General features: G+C 37.9%; 1 protein-coding gene across 4 annotated transcripts in view; it reads left to right on the plus strand.

Annotated features, from left to right (window-relative positions):
- Nucleotides 1-24,348, plus strand: part of FARSB (phenylalanyl-tRNA synthetase subunit beta) — a 68,544-nt gene that overhangs the window by 15,112 nt on the left and 29,084 nt on the right. For all 4 annotated transcript variants that reach the window (XM_032637196.1, XM_032637195.1, XM_032637198.1 and 1 more), the window contains 10 exons: nucleotides 2,367-2,517; nucleotides 3,669-3,777; nucleotides 4,719-4,789; nucleotides 6,272-6,333; nucleotides 7,281-7,332; nucleotides 8,885-8,946; nucleotides 9,220-9,427; nucleotides 9,939-10,019; nucleotides 13,930-14,022; nucleotides 17,703-17,820. In XM_032637196.1, coding sequence (XP_032493087.1) covers nucleotides 2,367-2,517; nucleotides 3,669-3,777; nucleotides 4,719-4,789; nucleotides 6,272-6,333; nucleotides 7,281-7,332; nucleotides 8,885-8,946; nucleotides 9,220-9,427; nucleotides 9,939-10,019; nucleotides 13,930-14,022; nucleotides 17,703-17,820 — 1,007 coding nt within the window. The remainder of the gene's footprint in view (nucleotides 1-2,366; nucleotides 2,518-3,668; nucleotides 3,778-4,718; nucleotides 4,790-6,271; nucleotides 6,334-7,280; nucleotides 7,333-8,884; nucleotides 8,947-9,219; nucleotides 9,428-9,938; nucleotides 10,020-13,929; nucleotides 14,023-17,702; nucleotides 17,821-24,348) is intronic.

A 24,348-nucleotide genomic window follows, 5' to 3' on the forward strand; every position in this document is an offset into this window, starting at 1 on the left:
GGAAGGGTCCAGTGAACTTTTTACTTCAGTTACTTTAGTGTTCATCTCTATAGAATCTGTTTGGTTCCTTTTTAAAAAGTTTCTCTTTTTTTTGTCTGTTATTTCCCCGTATGTTCATTATGTGTATATTTTCCACATAATTCTTGAATGCTTTTTGTAGTGGCTTTTTTTTTTGTAGTAGTAGTAGTAACGTTTTAAAAATCTGTGTGGTGACTTGAAAATCTGGGTCATCTTAGCATTGGTTTTTATGGGTTGGTTCGTGTGGAGTATGTCATGTTTCTCTGTTTTCATATGCACTGCTTTTTGATTGCATGCAGAATATTTTGTTATGTAAGAGGCTCTTATTTTGCTCTTTTTCTCTGAGAAGTGGTTTCTGTTGCAGGCAAAGAGTCTTGCATACTTAGCCTGACTCACACTCGAAACATTTGGCTAGATGAGACCTCTGCAGTTGGCAGCAGCAGAATTTTCTGCCCAGTTCTTTGAGCTGCTACTTTTTCACAGCAAGACTTTAATAAAATTTCTGCCAGTAGAATAGGTAAAATCTTGATTTTTGACTGCTTTTTGTTTTCATATCTTTTTACATTTGGGATATTAATCCTTTTTCTGTACCTACGTTGTAGACCTTTTCTCTCAGTGTGTCTTTTGACTTTTGGGGCTTTTGGTTGTATAAAGTTTACAGTTTGGATATAGTCAAGTTTGTCAGTCTTCCTATATGACTTTTATGTTTTGTGTCTTAAGAAGGGATATTCTACTCCACAGTTTTAAGCATTGTTCTCCTATATTTTCTTTGAATAATTTTTATGGTTCCGTGTGTGTGTGTGTGTGTGTGTGTGTTTGCCTTTTGTTTTTCAAAATGCATAGCTCTTTGATTAATCTGGAATTTGTTTTTTTGTGATTGGTTTGAAGTTGAAATTTAGTGACATTTTGAGGTGCTGTTTCAGGATTAAGAAACCAATATTAATGTCCAAGAAAACATGGACTTTCTTACCTATGAATTTGTTAATTATTAATTTATCTAAACTTAACCATCTATATATATCTACCTATGCTAGTATATAAACATGTAACTCATTGAGTAAAGTAACACTTCCTTTAGGCTTGTCAACAACTCTTCAGTTTACCCATATTTATTATAAAGTTCTAGTCACCTGTCTTGGAGTTTGACGAAAAAAAATTTTTTTTTAATTAATTTTATTCAGTATAGTTGGTTTACAATGTTGTGTTAATTTGAGGTTGACCAAAATTTGTTTCTTACAGATTTTAAAAACTATGTCATGGTTCATGTAATATGGACTTTAACACATTCCTTGATTACTAATGATTTTATCCATTTGATTTTTTTTTTTTTTTTGGCGGTATGCGGGCCTCTCGCTGTTGTGGCCTCTCCCGTTGCGGAGCACAGGCTCTGGACGCGCAGGCTCAGCAGCCATGGCTTACGGGCCCAGCCGCTCCGCGGCATGTGGGATCTTCCCGAACCGGGGCACGAACCCGTGTCCCCTGCATCGGCAGGTGGACTCTCAACCACTGCGCCACCAGGGAAGCCCTCCATTTGATATTTAATTGTGGTTATGCATACATATTCTAATATATGTACACATAGTCTTTAAGACTTTAAGAATTCTTTAGAACATCATAAATTCTGACCAGGTTTCTTTTGAATTGTCTTTTGGAAAGCTTAGAGCCAAATTTGTGACCCTCTGTGATAAGACTGTAAGCTTTGAAATTCTAATTTAGTACTAATCAACATTGTTTCTGGCTTCATTTTATATCCCTACTTCTGTTTCTTTCTCTCCTACTTTGTATCTTGCTTTAAGTTCCTAAAATTACCTTAAATCCTTTACAGATAAACTGTAGAACAAATGAAATTAATAGCTCTTGAAATTTCCTTACATATTAAATTTTAAATATAATTCACAATTTTTAAAGCTAAATAATTTCCATTAATAAAGCAATATAGCTATGTGACAGGAAATTTAGGAAAATATGGAAAAGCTAAAAAACACAGGAGCTTTTTGCTAGTTTATTCTAATTTAATAAGATTTATGTTTACTTGAGGACACTAGAGGAAATAGATTAAAAGAAGGTAAAAGGGTATGTTGACTTTGAAAACGTCCTAATAACATAGTACTAGGGAAAACGTAGTGGACGGGATTTACTTCAGCTGCTGAAATAATGTGTTTTAAGTAGCTTTATATTTATATTTCTCATAATTTTTAATGATTGTGAAGGTGCTATATAGTAGTAACAGGCTATTTTAAGGAAGTGTCTAAAAATAAAACCCCTGCACTCTGTTATCTTTAGAATTTCTGCTTTGAGATATTCAAATCGTTTTCTGTTTCTCTTTCTCTCTGTCTCTCCACATTTAGGAAAAGAGCCTTGGTTGCTATTGGTACCCATGACTTGGACACTTTGTCAGGCCCATTTACTTATACTGCGAAGAAACCTTCCGATATCAAATTCAAGCCTCTAAATAAGACCAAGGAGTATACAGCCTGTGAACTGATGAACATATACAAGGTAAATGTTCTTTTATGTTAATGTAATAGCTCTGGATAAAGCATGAAATTCCTTCCAAATCAAGTCTTAATTAGGACAATAAAAAGTGCTTGAAAAAATAGCAGTGTCTGGGCTCCAACCCAGAGATACTGATTCCTTTGATCTAGAGTGAGGTCTGGACATAGTTTTATTTATTATTACTTTTACTTAGGTATGTATGTATGTATGTATGGCTGTGTTGGATCTTCGTTGCTGTGTGCAGGCTTTTCTAGTTGCGATGAGCGGGGGCTACTCTTTTTTGCAGTGCTTGGGCTTCTCATTGTCGTGGCTTCTCTTGTTGTGGACCATGGGCTCTAGGCATGTGGGCTTCAGTAGTTGTGGCACGTAGGCTCAGTAGTTGTGGCTCGTGGGCTCTAGAGCACAGGCTCAGTAGTTGTGGCACACAGGCTTAGTTGCTCCACGGCATGTGGGATCTTCCCGGGCCAGGGATCGAGCCCATGTCCCCTGCATTGACAGGTGGACTCAACCACCGTGCCACCAGGGAAGCCCTGTTATTACTTTTTTATCCTCTCAGATGTTTTTGACGTACAGCCAGGATTGAGAACCACTGAAGTAGGTCATACCACATTGTAATATTCACATTTAGGTATAACTAAAACTCATTCAAGTATAAGGAACAATGAGATTTAGGTAGTTTTTTTGTAGCATGCACTATTAAAAAGCATCTGCCTCCTGTGATTAGCACTTTAGAATCCAGCAGTGAAAATGAACTCAGTAGTCACTTTAAATTGCATTTAACAAATAGTAAAAGAGGTGGGTATCATTTGGAAAAAGCAGCTATTATCATTGACCTGATTTGCAAGTGATTTCTTCCTATTTATCTAAATAGTTTTGTATGGTTTGTGTTTTGCTTAAGGTGATTCAGGCTTACTCTGCAAGTCTGTTTTCAGTCTTGAAAAACGATTGCGGTCTTATCTTTCCCCAGTAGGAAATGAGGCTGTATAAGGATTCTGAGATATTAATTTACATTAGAAAATATTATACATTTAAAACTTCGGGGGCTGTTTTATTGTTTTTCTGATTTTCCCCCCTTTTTATGCTAGGTAGGTATGTAAACTAATTACAGTGACAGAAATAAAAAGCTAATTTTGTTTGACTTAATTTTTTTTCAGACTGACAACCACCTTAAACATTATTTACATATAATTGAAAATAAACCTCTGTATCCGGTTATCTATGATAGCAATGGTGTCGTCCTTTCAATGCCTCCAGTCATCAATGGTGAGTTATTTCTTAAGCACCATAGGTTTTTTGCTGTTTCCCTCTTATTCTTTATCATTTCTGTGGAATTCTCAGTAGACTTGACTGAATCAGTCAGATGACTCAATCTGAGAATCTCAGGTCTTTTGTGGATTTTATTGTAATAGTTCTTTTCATTCATTTTTCAATATTTTACTGGTGATTTTTATGTAATTTATAAATGTATACATATTTATAAGTTTATAAATATTTTCTGGTGCTAGTCTCTGGGTTCTGTTATATTCCTCCAAAGAGTGTTGATATTGTGGTTTTAGCAGGTAATTCATTTAGTTAAACTTAAAGTCAAATTCTGTCTGGCCTGCTGTTTTATAGTTAAATTAAAATTTTAAAACTGAATTTCACCCTCTTAACTCCTTTCTGAAGCTTTTGTTGAAGAAGCAAATTGAACATATTTACAAAATTTAGTGATGTCAGAGCCATAGATGTTTGCCCTTCTGGAGGTGAGAAGGGGGTTCAGTTGATTCATGATGGGAAGGAGAATCTTTTCTTCCTCAAGATCTTGGACTCTAGTACTTATAGTGGGCTTCGGGGTGAGCCAGATCCAAACCCAAATCTTAGCCTTGCGGCTTAATAGCTGTGATCATGTTCAGTGAGCTTAATCTCTGAATCTTAGTTGTCCTGCCTGCAGCCCTGTCATAGATCGTGGTGAAAATGAGATGAGACAACTTCTGTTAAGCACCTTACATATGGAATGCACTGAGTAAAGCCTTGTTTTTATTTTATCTTTATTCTCCAGCTTATAATGGGAGCTTAGAATGAAAGTTGTATATCTCCTTACCTCTGAGGTGTCAACTTATATTATGTTCTAAACTAAAATGTAGTTTCTGTTTTGTAGAGCTTTTTCATGCACTTTTATTTCTGAAACTAATTGTTTTGTCATTATTGTTTTGTGTTTGTTGCAGGACATCATTCCAAAATAACAGTAAATACTAGAAATATATTTATTGAATGCACAGGGACTGACTTTACTAAGGTAAATAAAACTTTTTTTCTATTTTTGTACTGTCAGGGTAGATTTTTACTTCTGGGCCAAGACCATGTGGCTAAACTTTAAAATATGTTTATTTTGTAGGTGAGGACATACTTTAGCCATTTAGAAAATTGGAAAGATGTAGCTATTCTGTACTTTGGTTAAGGTGCTTTCATTCAGTTGACAAATGTTTAGTGAGCACCTACTCTCTTTCCAATGCCATGAGTTTAATAATGAGTTACATGTTCTTGACTTCAAGGAACTTGTCATCTTGTGAGAGAATTAGCCAAATACATTACTGTAAAACAGAGAACGGGGTATACATTGTAATGCCATCTGTATAAAGTGTTCATCTTAGTTGGCTTAGTTTGAATGCTAACTAATTTCATACCTTCGTGTACTTGATAAAAAAAGTTAAAACCAACTGGCTATCAAGTTTTATTTAGCAAATTAATAAAGGGTTTATACACACAAAGATGTCTAGAATATGTAGAATACTAATCTTTCAGTCACTTTTCGTCACTATATATTAGATTGGATTGTTATGAAAGCTTTATTTTATGGCATATTTTTTCTTTACAAAGGTTAAGTAAGCCATAGAGTGAGGTGGCAATTAAGCAAATTAAGAAAGGTAAACTTGAATGGCAGAAGGCTGAAGTATAGAAGTAGGGCAGATAAATGGCATTCACATACATCTTACAGGATTGGAGATCCTTGTAAGATACTTCATTTATAACTTTTATATACCATATGTGCCTTCAGAAATATTGTCAGGGTAATATAGCTTTTCCTGTTAAAAACTTTTTTAAAATTTGCACATTAGCAGACTTGGATATCTTTTCTGAAGCTTCTATATGAGTGAAGTATATGTAAAAGCAAAGCATATATCCCAATAAGGTTACTGTATTTTTTTTCTTTAAATTAAAAAAAAAAAGTTAACAAATCTATATGGCCTTCACTGTGTACCAGGTATTGCTCTATGTGTTTTATACACACACACTCTCATACTCTTAATCCTTGTATTAACCAAATGAGGTAGGAACTTTTATTATCTCTACTTAACAAACAAAGAAAGGTACAAAGACACTAATTAAGTGACATGTGCAAAATCAGACTGCTAGTAAGTGCTTGGGCCAGGAGTCTGGCATCTGGCTGCAGAAACTTATGAGACTGATAAGGTTTACTGCCATAGTTAGCCATCTGTCTTTCTTGAAATTTGCTCAGCCCAAGGGAGGGGGTGGGGAAATAGATGATTTGTCTCAGTCATGGATTGTAACTGTCAGAGAACCGCATAAATGCAGAACACCTGAAGATAAGGTCAGGGCCTCTCAAGCTCAAGAGTTTTTACTCCACTTCTTTCTTTAAAATTTATATATACAGATACAGTTTTAGATGTTTGGAGACTAAATTATATTAATTCATTTCCAGCTGATGGAAGAAAGTATATTTATGGATTACCATAATATTTGTTTTTTTCCTTTGCAGGCAAAAATAGTTCTTGATATCATTGTTACCACGTTCAGTGAATATTGTGAGAATCAATTTACGTAAGTTCGTTCGGCATCTTTATCGATGATGGCCTGTTGTTCTGAAGTCAGAGCACTAAGGCCTTGTGCTAAATATAAAGATGAAATATGTGGTTCCTGTAACTAGAATATATAATCCCTTTGGGGAGCTAAGACATGAACAAATAATGTATAAAGTAAAAAGTGATAAGTACCTTAAAAAGTTTCAGTGATGTTCTGGCCGTTTGTAAGGGCAGGTTACTGCTAGCTGGGGCAATCTGGGTAGACTTCATGGAGGCAATGAAATTTAAGCTGTATTTAAGGATTTGAGACTGAACATGGAGAAACAGCAGAAGGAACAGCTAAACAAAGATAGAGAATCGTATATAAGAGCGAAGCATGTATCCTGTGTATACTAATAAGACTACTGTATTTGTTCCAAAGCTAATTTTTTATTTAAAAAACTGCTTATCAAACCTATATGGCCCTTACTGTGTACTAGCATCATAGTTTATTCTAGAGTATTATAATTCAAAATAAATGTATAACTGTAGAAAGCATGACTGAAATTGTATGGGCAGTGTTGGTTATTTTTTTTAATTGATTTGCATTTTAGTGGTTGTGTCAGTCAGCTTTCATTGTGTAACAGCGTGACCCTGGTAAAGCCTGGAATGTGTGTGTCAGTATTGGCAAGGTGTTCATCAAGGATGCATGCTTTGTAGGACTGGGAGATAAACTTACCAAGTGGGTGCTGCCTGAAGAGACATGGGAGCCACAGGAAATGGAATAGTAATGTTGTGTATGGGAGGGGATTAATCCAGACAGCAGTGTTGGAATGTGAATAGATTGAATGTGTTGAGGCTGCAGTTGTAGACCGAGTGAAAGTTTTGTTAACCACACACATTTTTAGAATTTATGGCCCTTTTTTCCCCTTAAGTTTTATTTTTATTTATATTTAATTTTATTTCTGGCTTTATTTTTGTTTTCAGGGTTGAAGCAGCTGAGGTAGTTTTTCCTAATGGAAAATTACATACCTTTCCAGTGAGTATAGAAGAAGTGACTTGATGATGATGATGACTTTGACAACAGCAATAACATTAATAATAATAGCTATAGAGTGCTTTTGGTCTTTCTGTCTATCTGTGCATCCACCCACCTACATGCCAGGCACTATACTGTGTGTGTTCCATGGATTTAATCCTCACATTAACCCTATGAGGCTGGGTGCTATCATTAGGCCCTTGACCTTGAGATGTTAAATAGCTTGCCTATTACTATTCAGTGGTGGAGCTAGGATTTAAGCCCAGGCAGTCCCAACACACTGTATTATACCACATTTCACTCGCAACCCACTACATTATACCACAGCATTATATGGCCATAATGCCTGTGGTTTATTCCCTTATTAACTAGGTACCTAGGTAATTTATAGTCTCACCCCTTTTAAGGTTAGTCAGCCCTCCAAACCACTGTACCACCAGGGAAGTCCCAATAGCAGTTTTTTTTTTAATTGATTGTAGTTGCTGTTATCAGTTAGCTTTTGTTATGTAACAAACCACCCCAAGGTTTACTAACTTCAAACAACGATCATTTGTTTATATCATGATTCTGGGGGTCAGCTGGGTAGTTCTGCTCAGGACTGGCTGGGCTAATCTCTGCTAGGCTCCAGCTGGTTGGTAGGCTAGCAGCTGGATGAGCTGGGATGGCCTCACTGACGTGTCTGTGTCTTGGCAATGAGGTGAACAGGTCAAGTGCCTCTCATCCAGCAGGCTAGCTTGGGCTTCTTTACATGGTGGTGGCTGCACTCAGGCGATAATGATGCTTCTGCTCTGAGAATTGCATTTTGAATAGCAAGCCCGTTGTCCTTACCTGAGTCCAAACAGGTTTTTAAATTTATGGCCTTTTTGCTAGTGGTGGTTACAGTTTTGAGAGTAATTTTGTGATAAGAAATACTCATAGGTATGTTTCCAACGTTGCTGAAAAGCCTGGATTTTATGTGTGTTTGTTCCTATCTCACATGGTAGAGTTACGTACTGTTTGAAGGAGAGTGAGTACTAATTCATGAGATGCTCCCAGCCTGGCTGTCCTGGAGCAGATTGATAGCTAGGACTGGGTCATAGTTGCTTTTCCCCACCTGAAAAAAATGATAGGAAAGGAATGACTTCATAACACTCTTAGATTTAGTATGATGGATAGTACAATGCGGCACATGAATTATTCTTTCTTGGTCATAAACACCTACTTGCATGAGGTGAAATTGAAAATCTTCAGCAGGATTTGTAAGCATTTTAGAAATGATGCAATGCACTAGTGTTTTGCTGAAGAGAATGGTGATTGATCAAGTAAAAGAGAAAAATGTTTGGCATTTTATAATATTTCCAAGCAGTTCCAGTTGTCTAGCAAGTAGAATGTTCACGTATGAATATAATGTAGCAGATAATGTCCTGAAGCGCACTGAGTTTGATATCTGGCTCTAATGACAACTTCTTGGGAGGGTAATGAAACCACAACAATAATGAATTGAATTAGAAAGAGGCTAATGCTGTATCTGGCACGACTGATTTCAGCTTCTCAAACTCTTTCTCTCTCTAAGGAACTGGCTTATCGAAAGGAGATGGTGAGAGCTGATCTAATTAACAAAAAAGTTGGGATCAGGTATGCTCTGAAAACTTCATTTATTTATTTACTGTTGAAGAGAATTCAAGAATGAAGTACACATATGACTGCTTAATTTTCCCTGAAAAAATGCTTGGAGAGAATTTTGATATCCCTTCAGAGTAATAAGTGACAACAGAACATCATTTAGGATGTCTGGTGTCCATTGGAATTCAGAAAGACAGGTTTCAGGTAGTAGCATATTTTAAAACAAAATATAAACATGTTTTAAATAATCCAGTGAAGTTTATGGTTTGTACGTTCCTATTTCAGAGAAACTCCAGAAAATCTTGCCAAGCTTCTGACCAGGATGTGTTTAAAGTCAGAAGTCATAGGCGATGGGAATCAGATTGAAATTGAAATCCCTCCAACGAGAGCTGACATTATCCACGCCTGTGATATCATAGAAGATGCAGCTATTGCTTACGGATATAACAACATTCAGATGACTCTCCCGAAAACATACACCATAGCTAATCAAGTAAGATTGCACCCTTAAATAAACACTCCTTATTGTTAGAAACTGATTATTGAATGCCAGGAAGGCTTCGAGAAAAACAGAACATAGGAATTAAGCAGTACTGGCCATGCTCTGCTCTGAGAGGCATTTGCTGTGGAGAGGATGCAAAACAGATGCCCGATTGATTAGAGTACGTTGAAAACCTGTGATGACTAGTTCTTTGAAGAAAGACAGGTTTCAAGTTTGGAGCCCTTCTTGCATCTCTAAGTCGGAGATTCATTTTCGGATCCTGGGCCTGAAGGCAGAAGTGGCGTGTGGGAGGGGTAGAAGCGGGGGGTTTGTACGTCTGGGTAGGAGTGTTGGGGTAGTGGTGATGGGGAGGGGTCGGTGTGGTGGGGAAATGGTGGGACGAGCAGCATATTAGGATGGAAGGGTGGTTTCCTTTAAGTGACAAGTTTTCTATAAATCTCTCTTTTTTTTAATTAAAAAAAGTGGGAAATGTTATTGAGGTGAAATAATTTCTTCCCCCCAGTTTCCCCTAAATAAACTCACAGAACTCCTGAGACATGACATGGCAGCTGCTGGATTCACTGAGGCACTTACCTTTGCTCTGGTATGTTGTACATGCTTTTGGTGCCCTGCTCATTGCTTTCTTTGAATCTCCGAATTACTTGTTCTGTGATTCCTTATATGAATTTATAAAAAGTTATAAAGAGCACTTTGTTACCTGAGATTGTGTAATTTCTGGTAAAGAAATGAAGATTTCTTTTTTTTAGTCACAGAAAAGCACGAAGGACTAAATTTTAGAGTTTCATGTAATTGTTGAGGGTTCACAATGAAGTTCGTAACCAAATTTATTAAGTTAGAATTTTTAGTCTTAATTTGGTTGTGGCTGTACCCACTAGATGCCGCCCTGGTTAAGGGCTTGTGGACTGCTCCACGTTAAGCCTGTTTCTTTGTCTTTGAACATGTTCACAGACATTTGCTTTGAGTTGAAAAGCTGACATGAAAGGCCTAAGTCAGGAAATGAGTTTTATTACAAAATCAGACAGAAATCTCCCTCCCCCAGCAGATCGAGCATTTGAAGATATTGAAATGTGTCTGCAATTTGTAGTTTCTTTCTCTCTCTTGCTGAGCTGTGCTATGGTGCCCACAGTGTACTTCTTGACTATTCAAGTCCGTTTCACCTTAACGATATAAGGCAAAAACCAAAACAACCAGAAAAGCTCCTCCCAACGCAATTCCAGCTCTAAAAGTCTCAGTCTTTTAAGGTGTTTACAGAAGGCAGTGCTGGGAATCACGACCAGTACACAGAGGGCTGGTGAGGAGATGTAGCCTCTCTCACATCACTTTATTGAGCCTTTGTAATTCATAGGATGTTCTTACCGGAAGGGACCTTCCAGATCTAGTTCAACACCTTCCTTTTGCTTTTTTTTCTTTAATCTTTTTTTTTTTTTTTTCTGAGCCGGACGTGCAGGCTCAGCAGCCATGGCTCACGGGCCCAGCCGCTCCGCGGCATGTGGGATCTTCCCGGACCGGGGCAACGAACCCATGTCCCCTGCATCGGCAGGCAGACTCTCAACCACTGCGCCACCAGGGAAGCCCTAATCTTTTTTTTAAATTAATTTATTTTATTTATTTTTGGCTGCATTGGGTCTTCTTTTCTGCGAGTGGGCTCTCTAGTTGTGGCTAACGGGGGCTACTCTTGTTGCGGTGCACGGGCTTCTCTTGTTGCGGTGCGCGGGCTTCTCTTGTTGTGGAGCACGGGCTCTAGGCGTGCAGGCTTCAGTAGTTGTGGTACATGGGCTCAGTAGTGTGGCTCTCAGGCTCTAGAGCGCAGGCTCGGTAGTTGTGGTGCACGGGCTTAGTTGCTCCATAGCATGTGGGATCTTCCTGGACTAGGGCTCAAACCCGTGTCTCCTGCATTGGCAGGTGGATTCTTAACCACTGCATCACCAGGGAAGTCCTGACACCTTCCTTTTTCTGGTTTAGAAATCTTTTATTCAACAACATTTATGGAACATCTGTTATATGCCAGGCACTGTACCAGTGAGGAAGCCGCAGGCCGAGAGAGGATAAGTACCCAGCAAAGTTTACACAGACAGCAGGAGAACCATGACCAGAATCTGGCCTTTTGACTCCTTGAGGAGTGCTTTTCTGTTATGTCAGACTGAATGCTAGGGTTGAGGACCATGTCATTCATATATGGCCACATATGCATATGCAGTCAGGAGCAGCAGTGATTCCACGTGAACTGATGTACAAAAAATAGCACAAGGAAATGTATTCTGTTGTTTTAGAAATGTATTCTAGTTTTTATAATTAAGTGGCAAAGGAATTGATTTTGTAACTGTGTAGCCCCATGCATCTAAGGGGGAGCACGTTCTCTGCCTCCTGACAAGTAGCTACTCTGCAGAGAGAGTTTGTCTTCCACAAAGGGCTTTATGTACATGATTCCATCTCTCAGTGCAGCCCTGTGAGGTAGGTGTTTCTGTCTTACACAGCAGTGAATTGAGGTAACTTGTCCCACTTCGCACAGCCAGTTGGCTGTGGACCAGGGATTCCAGCACAGGTCTGTGTGTACCCCAGGCCTGTGACTGAACTGTCCCACCACGAGTGCCAGAAACAGTCTGTTCAGTTGTCCAAGGTCACTTCAACACTTTATCACAGTGGGGCGGGACAGGGCGGGGGTCAGAATTAGGTGCTAGAGAGTTTCAGATTTGTAGTAACAGTTTTGCTGTAGGAATTTCCACATGAAAGGTATTTATAAAGTTACATAGTTTCTAAGCAAACCTAAACATCACTGGGCCTTTATATCTAGTTTTCCACAAGAGTAGCGGCCCTTCTCTTCCTAAAACCCAGCCCTTGACTTCCCAGGTGTAAGTAATTCACATATCATCATCATGATTTTTGCTATATCTGCATACCAGTTGTAATATTTTCATTTAAATTAGCTCACTTTTAAAACTAAAAACCTACTTCAGCCTTATTTAAGAAGAATGTTTGTAAAAATTATGGGCTTCGTTTACTTATTCTATTTTTTCTAACAAGTAAATGTGTTTATTTAAAATAAACACATAAATATTAACACTTATAAACATTCCATCCTGTATACTAGCTACTGCTGCTTCAGGATACCTGATTTAAATTGCTTCTTACCTCTGTCCCTTATGGTCCATCATCATGATAAAGTGCAAGGTCACTCAGATACCTAGCTGTGTAGCCATGTGTCTGTGGGCCCTTTTTCTTTGATACAGGCAGTACTAGTTCTGTTTGAGAATAGTTCGCATCATGTAAATTGCATTTCCTAATTGGTCACATTATGTCTAAATCTTGTTATTAAAACTCCTCCATGTTATGGAGGAAAAAATGGTTATCCCAGCATGCCTGCTGCCATTCTCCACTGCTGCAGCTATGGCGGTGTAGGGAGCTCTTTTCTGCTGTGCCTGGATGTGTCTTCAGAATCCTTCCTGAAAGAGCAAGGCAGAAGTCATTAGAACTGGCATTGGCATCCAAACCCATTCTTTTTTTCTAAGTGAAATACAGACCACTAGTCCTGAGGACAGTTTTCTATTTTCCAACCTAATGTTGGAAAATAGAAAAGAGTAACTGATGGTACATCAATTTTCATGTTAAGTTTTAAACTCTTTCAAACGTTAACATTAATATATGTGATAATTGTTTATTCTTAATAATGACATTAGTTATCATCATTAATATTTTTTGGTCACTTAGTTTGTGCCAGGTATTGTATTTGCTTTATCTCATAGTCATTGAGTTTTATTTTCAGAACTCTGCCTACCATCCTGGTGTTGAGGGTGACGGGCATCTTTCTCTTTTTGGTGGCTGAGTGCCTAGGAGTTTGCTCATTACCCAGAGCTTTATCAAGCACATCTGCCTAGAAGTTAAGTGACGTAGTTGAGGCCATGGGAATCCTGCTCTTAGTCCCACCATTCTATCACAAGTCAGTACAGATTTTGCAGAGGTTACAATAGTAGTCAAAACACAAAGTCATATGAGCACCAAGGAGGGAGAGAGAATTTCTGACTGGAGTCATTAGGGTTATTTTTATGGAAGTGGTGGAAGAGATGTCTTTTAAGTAGAATCTTTCAGGGGGTGGGGTGGCAGTAAGTCGGGCAGGGAGGGCATTTCAGGTAAAGGTAAGGAAAAGTATACAGTTCAGGGAATGAGTAGGGGGTTGTAGCAGACTCGACTGGTAAGGTCAGTGGGAGGCTAGCTTAGGGGGGCCCAAGTACAGGTTATACCACCAGCTCCATGTGAAAAATGTACTTTAGCTCTGCATCATGGTTAGAACTCATTGTAAGAGAATTATTAATGTTAAATTGCATCTGCTGTGGACCTGAATTTAATTGATATATGTTTATTCTCAGCTTATTCTTAGCTTACTTTACATAATCTACATTGCCATGAGGCCATCAAAAGTTGTTACAGCATTAAATACTTTTTTATATTGGATTTAGTCATTGCTTTTCCATATTGATCTATTTTTATGTATTTCTTAGTGCTCCCAAGAAGATATTGCTGATAAACTGGGTTTGGATATCTCTGCAACAAAGGCAGTCCTCATAAGTAATCCTAAAACAGCTGAATTTCAGGTAAGAGTTTTAAGTAGTTAAGAATTTGGGTAAAAACTGAGAGACAGTACATGAGTTGTGAAAAGTCTCTGCAGTTATTTTATCTCAAATGGCAAAATCATAGAGCTTCTTTAGAATTTCTTCTTGGATAGATTTATATTTGGTTCTTACATACATTGCTGACAAAAATTCTTTAAATATTTTATAATCTTTTCTTGATTACCTTATAGATGGTTCTTACTTGCTTCGTGCTACCTATACCTAGCCCAGCCTTTCTTGTCTGAGCTTTCCATTTCACAATTGATTTTTTTTTTTAATACTATTTTCAGGTTTCGTCTCTTTTCTATCCATTTGTAATAAGTGAAACTACACCTGTTCCCAGTACCTCCATTAAGTCTTTTACTTTGAAATAAATCGTTATGCCAGTTCTGGACTATGCTGACTGTGCCTTTCATTGTCATTGTCTAGTTTATTGGCAGTTTCATGTGGAGGTTAGGAATATTTAAATGAGAATGATACTCCCTTGATAGTAAACGTTCAGTGATTTACATGATAGATTCAGACCTTAACTATAAGAAGAGAGCATTTCAAAGTTATAATATCTTTGCTTATTAATGACTTTGAATCGTCTTATCTCTTTCATACTAGTAAGCTCATTCTGTTTTCCTTGTATATGCATTTCAGTGTTTTTTTAGACAGGCTTTAGAGAAGATCATGTCTTCTAGAATCAAGGGGAATCTTAGAATTGGAAGGAAATGCTTTTCAGAAAGTTAATTATAAAATAATACATGAACTCTGATTTGAGATAGTTTCTTTAGATCTTGGTTTTCACTTTTGTAAAAGTAGTGTCTGGATTACTTCTAAAAATTCTAAAAGTTCTAAAAATGTTAAGATTTAGATTTTTTAAAGTTAGATTTAATGTATAGAGCTACATACTAATGTGGCAGATTAGAGCTAGACTAAAGAACTAATTGCTAATAATATGCATCAAATACATAAATTCTTTCTCCATATTCAGTGTCAGAACTTTGAAGAATCTTTACGCTAGTTTAGAAGGATTGTGATAATTTTTATATTTGGATTTCTGATGCCCACTAGCTTTTCTAAGACGTCTGAGGTGTTCTCTTTAATAAGAGATGTTCAAATTCATTTGGATAGAGAAATTTTTCAGTAAATCTTAATGGATTTTTATTTGAGTTTTTTCCAAGTGTTTCTTTTTCTCCCAGTTTTATTTCTCAAGCTTGATAGGTTTCTTACAATGTGGTGATGTTATGTTCTTTAGAGTTTACATCGTATCTATTTTATATAAGTGGAAGGAAAACAAATCAGTAACACATTAAATGTCACTCTAAATAGCTGTGGCTCAGCACATGTAAGACTCAGTATTTCTGCATTAAATACATAAGAAATGAGAGTCTGTCTTTTAGATTTGACAGATTCTCTATTTTACTCCTCCTTTATGAACAGATACGTCCTACCATTACCAGTGTGGCTAACAGGTTTATATTTATTTATGGTTAAAATAAGTGTAAGTTGTTCATGGTCTTGTATCTCAATTTATTGTCTAAGCTTATTCTTTCTTTTGCATAATTCTTAACTTTGGGCTATTTTCTGGTAGTAGTTATACTAGAGAATGGATGAAATAAGAGAAATGTTATTTACTGAAGTATGTAAAATTTTACTATAATTACTGTAAACACAATTACAGAAAATTACCATATCCCCCTAAATTAGCAATAGTATTCCTTAATATCCTCAAATATCCAATTATTGTTCAGATTTTCTCAGGTGTCTTTTTTAAAATAGTTTATTTGATTTGGGGTTCAAATGAGGTTCATACATTAAAGTTGATTGATGTGCTTCTTAAGTCTCTTTTAATTCACAGGTTGCTCCTCCAACCATTCATCTCTTTCCCTATCTCCCTCTCTCCCCCTCCCCCTTTCACTTTGTGGAAGTAACTGGGTCACTTATCCTGTAGAGTTCTCACATTTAGGATTTTGCTGACTATATTCCTGTGGTCCCCTGTATTTTCAGTAAATTGGAGTTAGATCTAGGAGCTTGATCTGATTCAGGTTTAGTTTTTTGTGTTGCTGTGAGTTTTTAAATAAATAAATCTTATCTATAAAACAAAGTGAAGAAAAAAAAAAACCTAAAAATCATCTACAAAAGTGGCTTGTTTTTATTCTAATAAGTTAAGCTTTCCTTAAACATTGTAGTTTTGTTCTGTGAATGGTTTGGGCACTTTCTCTCTGGTTGGGAAAGTGACCCATATTTCAGAAAGCACTGAGTTGAAGGCTAATAGCAGCTTTCTGGTAGAGTGAATATAGTAGGAAAGGTGTTCTCTTCTTTTTTTTTCCTTAATATTTATTTATTTATTTGGTTGCTCTGGGTCTTAGTTGCGGCAGGTGGGCTCCTTAGTTGTAGCATATGGGCTCCTTAGTTGTGGCTCCTGGGCTCCTTAGTTGTGGCATGCGAACTCTTAGTTGTGGCATGCATGTGGGATCTAGTTCCCTGACCAGGGATTGAACCCGGTCCCCCTGCATTGGGAGCATGGAGTCTTATCCACTGTGCCACCAGGGGGGTCCCTGTGTTCTCTTTTTTCCTCAACACAATCTAGCAAGTCCTTTTAAGGGCTTAATGTTACATGTGCAGGATCTAAGGGGCTGTTGTTTTAGCCAGGGTGGGCAGGGCAGGCCCATGTAGGACCATGTAGACCTTTGAGCAGAGACCTGAGGGAAGTAAGATAGCTACATACGAATCTAGAGGAAGAATGTATGAGGCAGAGGAAAGAGCACGTGTGGAGGCCTGGGACGGGATCCTGATGGCAGCATGTGGCTGGAGCACGTGCAGTATACCAGGGGGAGCAGCGGGCGTCGGGGTTGGAGAGGGGGCTAGGCCCAGATTCACATAAAGCCCCATGCAGGGCATGGTTTTATTCCAAATCTGATGGAAGTCCATTGGACGTTTTTGAGCAGGAGAGTTCTGTGATCTGATTTAGGTGTTAAAGGGTCACTCTGTGGGGAGAATAATAGATCATAAGGTGGCAAAGTAGAAGCAGAGAAATCATCCTAGAAAGCTCATGCAGAGTCTGGGCAAAAGATAATGGTGTTGGAGTCTGACTGCAGATGTAATACCGTCGCTCATAAAACTTTCTGGTAACATGATGTGTTGGAAGCTAACGTATCTCATACAGCTTAGAATGAGAAATTTATTTCACAGACAAAAGCAGGGGAAGTTTTGCCCTTTTTTTTTTTAAGAATTGGAATGTGTATTTGTATTTCTTATGAATATTAAGAATGAAATAACTATACATTTTCCTATTTGTTTTGGCTACTAAGCTGAAAACTGTAGTCACAGCCTGCCCATAGCAGCTGTGTGGGTTTTTAGTGCCTACATATTTGTGTTCTGTTTTTCTCATTGTCCTGGTATTTTAATTGCATTTACATTTTTTCCCTGGTCCTGGTTTTTTAAAATTTGGTTAATTCACGTTAAAACTGTTTAAATATTTGTATTTCTTGTAATTTACTTCAATTACTTTGTGAAATGAAGCAGGATATGAAGTACTGGTATTAAAAATAAAGAATGACTTGGATATTTAGGCATTGCATTTTCCAAAAGTGTCTTCCTGTGAGACCATGGATTAATAACCAAGTATGTCTGGTTCCTATTTGGTCAGTGCAATTTCATGTCTTCTCCTGTAGGTGGCACGCACTACCCTTCTTCCTGGCCTCCTAAAGACCATAGCTGCGAATCGGAAGATGCCCCTTCCTCTGAAACTGTTTGAAATCTCTGACATTGTAATAAAAGATTCTAGCAGAGGTAAGAATGAGTCACCTTTGATTTGTATACTTAAAGCATTTTTTATTATGAAAACTTCAACTGTATATAAAAATAGAGGAAATACTGTAGTTACTCCTGTGATTCCAGTACCCACCTTCAAGAGTTATCAACTCACACATGGCCAGACTTCTTTCATCTATACTCCAACCCTCTTCCTCGTATTCGTTTAGTATAAATCTTAGACATCACATCATTTTATCAACAAACACTTTAGTTTGTATTTATGAAAGGTAAGGGCTACCACTATTGTTTTTAATAATCCAATGCCATTATTATATCTTATCATCAAATATCCAGCTAGTGTTTGAATTTTCCCAATTATCTCATAAGTTTAATTTTCATGACTGATTTATGTGAATCAATCCAAGCAAGGGCCAGATATTTGATTGAAATATCTCTTACTTTTAATGGAAAGCAAATTTTAATAGAGAATTTAATAATGTTTATGAAGAACCCTATTAAAACCTCAACTTGCAAAGCACTCTGGAGTATTTCTGTTTTTCTTATGTCGTGTGATTTATATGCATATCATTTTGACGTACTTGATCCCTTACTATTCTAGTTTAACAGTGATTGTTCATAGTACTGTTGTACCAGTGACTGTAAATGTGTTTTACCAGTTTTTGCTTCTTTTGAGGATGGTCTGGACTTGTTAGTACAGCAAGTTGCTTTGTCTAATATTTGGAATGTAGCTGTTATTTAATAAATATGTATTTAGTAAGTCCTTAAACCTGATTGCCAAGAAAGCCTGTCTCGTTCAAATTTCTCCATGTCTTCAACTTATATAAGTCCGACTGACTGTTCGAGCTGCATATGTGGTATCTCTTGGTGAGCAGTGCCCTCAAATGACTAAATTACTGGCAGTATTTCTTTGATTCCCTGGATTTAACAGTTGAAGTCCTAGCAGTATTTATTCAATCTTACCCCAGACTCTGCAGAATTCAGAATGTGTTCTTTTGAATCAGTTGACAAAAGAGGGGGCCTTTTCCTCAGTTTCTCCTGAAGAGGACAACATGGCGTCATTCTAACTACTAGAAAGTAGCCAAGAACTATTGACTGTAAATCGGCCTGTCTTAGGAAATAGATTCTATAAAGGTATCCTGTGGACTGTCCATTGCAAACCTTTCAGCCTAGGCTGGATTCCATGTGCTCCCAGTACGCAGCCTGTCTTCAGTTAACAGTGCCACCTTGCATTTGTATGGTGCTTTTTGCTTTGCGGAGCACAGGCTCCGGACACGCGGGTTCAGCGGCCACGGCTCACGGGCCTAGCCGCTCCACGGCATGTGGGATCTTCCCGGACCGGGGCACGAACCTGTGTCCCATGCATCGGCAGGCAGACTCCCAACCACTGCACCACCAGGGAAGCCCCCCCCCAAATTTTTTAAGGTACTTTTTCTTTTTTGATTGTTAAAACATCTCTTTGAGGCAAATATTGTCCCCATTTAATATACTGGAAAATTAAGACAGAAAAGTGGTAATTTGCGCAAGGCTCCATAAAATAAGGGACTTAGAGTAGGGCCAGAATTTTGGTCTCAGTGCTTATATCCTTAGAGAATAAAAGTTCTATGTAGAATTTTCCTTGTGTGATAAATCTGCTGTAATAGAAATCAGAAGACATTTTCAGTGCCAGCTGCAAATAGTTTTGAGGGTTCTTATACCTCAAATCATCCATTGGTATAGATAACTGAGAATTTGTTGTAATTCCAATGTCAGTTTTTTCTATTAACTTTGACTTGTTACCTTTCATCCTAGTTCTTTGAGTTTTATGTTGTTTTGATCCTTGGTGATCCTTTCGTATTTCTAAATATAGGATTAGGTTAATTACTCGAGATTTCCTCAAAAGTTCTGTAATACTGTTTCAGCAACAGGACTCTTCCCTAATTGCAAAGGCTCCCTGCAGGGCTGGGCATGCTCACAAGCAGGCAGCTCAGAGCCTGGATGGTGAGGGTGAGGCTGAGCTGCGGTCCCCACAGTTGCCACAGGGAAGGTTTCGCTGTAGGCATGGAACACCACTTTACTGTATTGCAGTCCTGGGTAGAGTGCCTTTGCTGGTTTTCTTTTCCTCTGTGTTTCTTGGGAAGGCCTGTGCTTGGAGGTTGAAAGAGAGCTGTTCTTAAATACAAGTGCTTTAGGCCATCATTTAACAAATCACCCTGGTGATAGTTCCAGAAACCCCATCCATATACTTTTTAATTCAAAGATTTGTCTTTCTGCTACACTTTGTTTCATCAGGAAGAGTAGTTATCTCTGTAGCAAACCTCTTTTATACCTGATTTTAGTTGTGATTATTCTGCTCTGTTTTCCACATCAATCCATTTTTAACTGATAGCACTTTTGCCTGTTGTCTTACACCATCATGGTTTATTGTTTTTCTTTAAAATTTTCTGTCATATCAATGAGATTTGAGGAATAAGAGGTGGTAGATGTGGAGTAAGTCTACCATCTTGAAAGCATAGGTTTGCTTTAGTTTATGTGGAGTGTGTTTCCTGTTTAGGTAGGCCTGGATTTTATTTCATAACAGAAGCTTTTCTGATGGATTATTATAAATATGGACCTGTGGTCTCCCTGCCTGTCATCTGGTGTACAGAGAGGACTCTGCAGGAGAGGCAGCCCAGCACCGCGGTTCCATGAGAGACTGCAGTCAGAGCGCCTGCGTTTGAGTCATGGTTCTGCCATTTACCAGCTGCTTAACTTTGGACAATTAATTTAATTTCTTGGTGCCTCAGTTTCCTCATTTGTACAATGGGAATAATGATAGCACTTATTTCAGTAGACTTGTAAAAATTAAATGTATTTTGAAAAGTTCCAGCCACGTAATAAGCACCGTTTGGTGTTTGCTCTGACTATCAGCATATTAGCAATCCCTAAGGCCCAAAACCTAGCTTCTTGGTCTCTGGAAATTTTCTTTGAGAATGAATTGAAAAACCTTTGCTGGCCATTAAAGGGTTAATATCACCTTGCTAAGGCACTTGGGGCTCATTTTTATCCTAACTTTGAACTTAATTGGTTTTTCTTCTGTTGTGCACTATTTTTTTTTTTTTTTTTTTTAGGAAAAGAAAACCAAAATGTACTAATGTGGGAATTAAGAAAGTGGGAATGTTGGGGTTTTTTTTTTTTTGTTTTTTTTAATTTTGGCTGTGTTGGGTCTTCATTGCTGTGCGTGGGCTCTCTCTGGTTGCGGCGAGTGGGGGCTACTCTTTGTTGTGGTGCGCGGTCTTCTCATTGCGGTAGCTTCTCTTGTTGCGGAGCATGGGCTCTAGGCGCATGGGCTTCAGTAGTTGTGGCACGCGGGCTCAGTAGTTGTGGTGCACGGGCTTAGTTGCTCTGCGGCATGTGGCATCTTCCCGGACCAGGGCTCGAACCCGTGTCCCCTGCATTGGCAGGCGTATTCTTAACCACTGCGCCACCAGGGAAGTCCAGGAATGTTTTTTGAGCAATTCATCACCCACTTCTTTTCAGTGAATTGAGCGTATATGTTTTTACCGTCTCTCGAACCAGGAACCATTTCTCTGTTGGATTTACAGTAGCCATTTCCTCCTAAATAATGAAACAATTTTGAAGGAAAAAAGAAAAAATCTAGACCATCAAAAGTGAAATGACAGAGCAGTTTTCTAGGGACTATGAAAATGTCCCAAATTTTCACTAGTGAGGGCGGTACTCGAACTGCTGGTTTAAAAGTGGTGGAGATGTATGGCAAGACAGTCTCATTTGTTGTACTGGGAGGAAGTATCTTTTAGTTCCTTTTCTTTGCCAGGGGCTGCTTGGAACATGAGAGAAACAGTTGCCAAGGGAGTTTACAAGGTGCCCTGATAGCACAGAGAAGGGAGTGACAGCTGCCACTAACTTGTTTCGTAACATTAAGGAAAACCCAACACTCTCAGCCTCATGGTTTTTGTGTAGGCAAGTGTATCTTCCAAAATGGAAATGGAAGAGGAATCTGTATTGGATTTCAATATGCCTTCCACAAATTCTGTCTGACTTGCGTTTCTGTAAGAGTAGATGGAAGTCTCCTAGTCCGTGTTTTTGTTCTTGACCTTATCGGACAGTTTCTTATGCTAACGTGGACTTTCTGACTGGCCATCCATGTCATGAGGCTGTCAGGCTGCCCGGTGGGGGACTCAGGCACCCTCCTCAAGTGTGAGGATTTCCACTCTGAGCCAGACACAGTCCTGTTCTAAGAGGCTGAGCCAGTCACTGCATTTATTGAATTGTAAGATCTGAAGTTGCTGCAACATTTAAAAAAATTAGTCATGACTCGAGGGACAAAGCTGATTCATACCTTTTGTTGGGCAGAGTGGCGGTATCTTTGGAACGAGAAGTTGAATGCAGACTCTGCTGTGGGGTAAATTTTCAGCTTTATTATAGCAGGGAAGTCCAGTAGAAGCTGTACGGAAGCTATCAGATCAGGCTGCTGTGTGAGTAACTGGTTGGTTTCAGTTGTTATGTTTGTCTTTTCAGTGTCGAGGAGAAAGTATCAACAAAATAGTAAAAAATTACTTCAGAGGAGCAGTTGTGAATTTCTAATCTTCATGCCCAGAAATGCAACTATATTTTGTGAAGTCCAGCATTCTGGCTTTTTATTAAACGCAGATTGAATTCTGCCATCACAGTTTATTCCACAGTGGTCACTGAAGCTGCCAGGATGCCTAAAAGCTCACAAAAATGGCAGGAGAAAATGCATCATGGGGTTGAATCTAAGTTTAAAAGGAATGATAGCCTAAGAAGGAAGACTTACTTTGGCTTTGTAAAGCAAGTATATAGGGTGTTTTAAATTTAGCATGATACAGTCATCCAGTTGTCAGTTTGACATTTATCGGTGGAGAACCCCGATAATCGTACTGCCCTTTAGTTTTAACTACTGCATTTTAATAATTTTAAAACTGCTGGGTTTTAATAATTATTGTATTGCTCAGGTTGTTCCTGCGTCTCCAGAGCGTTGCTGCAGCCCTGGAACAAGCCACCTTTCCTCTGTCCCCCAAGTTGCTGCTTAAATAGGTGCTAAAATTTCTCATTCTCCCTGAAACTTTTCTAAATCTGAAAGATCTACTTCTTACCTTGCCTAGTTTGGATAGGGAAATCTAGAATTTTTTTTAAACTTTTACATTTAAAGTTATTTTTTTTTAACTTAAGTATATTTAAGATTCTTGTTCTTTTCTCCTCCTGGCACCACCATGGCTGCATAGAACAGAGCTAATTCGCTGTTCTTTTATGATTTGGTTTGTTCCTTCTGTTTGCTCTCGGTTTGTACCTTTCATGTATCTGTCTTATTTTGTAACCTGCTAAACTCTAGGGGCCCAGTCTTCGTAGTTTTTTGTATAATTCTTTGCTTGATAAAAAGCTCAATGAAAGCATTTTCATTATGAGCTTGTAAAATACTTCAGCTCTGAGAAATTGTCCATTAATTCTGCAGCCACTGAATAATGGAAGATTATCTCACATCCACATGTGGAATGTGGCATTCTGAAGAGAGCTTATGTCATCAGTCTAGATTAGTTTAATTTTACCACTTCATGTTTTTGGCATGTAGAATTTCCAATTAATAATCCAAAAAATATGGGTGTAAGGAACATTGACATTAACAGTATTTGAAGGAGCATCGTTCGCATATGTGATGGCATCTTAACTGTGTGAATACCATCATTTTTAATATAGAAAGTTATTTTAGTACGTTTGGTTCACATAGTTAAGATCTGCTAACATGAGTATAATGTGCTCTGTCATGCATTGAATATTGTACTTTTTTAATAGATAAAAATCCATTCCAGGTTCATGTTAACGAAATAAAAGCCAACCCACAAGGATGTAACCTTTTCCTTCATGCATTGAGAAGGTCATAGATTTTTCCTCACATTTGTTTCTTGGCTTTCAGCATTATTTAAAAGAAGAAAAGTCTTTACCTCAGTGCCATAATATAGAAGTGTTTTAAGGAAAATTGTTCTTAGGTTTTATTATGTTTGTTTTTAAAATTGAAAATGTATTTGTAATATCTTTAAGAACTTTCACAAATATGTATTAAGAGTAATTCTGTTGTTTTCACATTAAAAAAAAAAATACACATATCCAACTTCTCCCGAATCCTACTCTTAGAATTAGTTGCCAGACATTCTATGCATATGCAACCGTATGTTTTACATTTCTCTGTATAGCCACAGATACAGGTAAATTCTTTCTGGTGTTTACACAAATAGGATTATGCTTTTTCTGTCTTCTGTACTTTTTTCCGATGAACACATTCTGTCCACCTCATTCTTTTTAATGGCTGCACAGTATCTTATTTTATGGATATACTGTAATTTATTGACTCAAACTATTATGATGACTGTTTAGATTGTTACCAGGTTTTTGCTAAAATATGTCTGTTGTAATGAATATCCTTGTACCCTTATACAAATATGTGTTTTTAGAAATTGAATTGGTCAGTCCATAGATATGCATATTATATGTTTGCTACCTTGTCAAATTCTCTTCTAAAAAGGATATTTTACAAATTTGCAGTCCTACCAAGAG

The sequence above is a fragment of the Phocoena sinus genome, chromosome 7 (genome assembly GCF_008692025.1).
Source record: "Phocoena sinus isolate mPhoSin1 chromosome 7, mPhoSin1.pri, whole genome shotgun sequence".
NCBI classification, from domain to species: Eukaryota; Metazoa; Chordata; class Mammalia; order Artiodactyla; family Phocoenidae; genus Phocoena; species Phocoena sinus.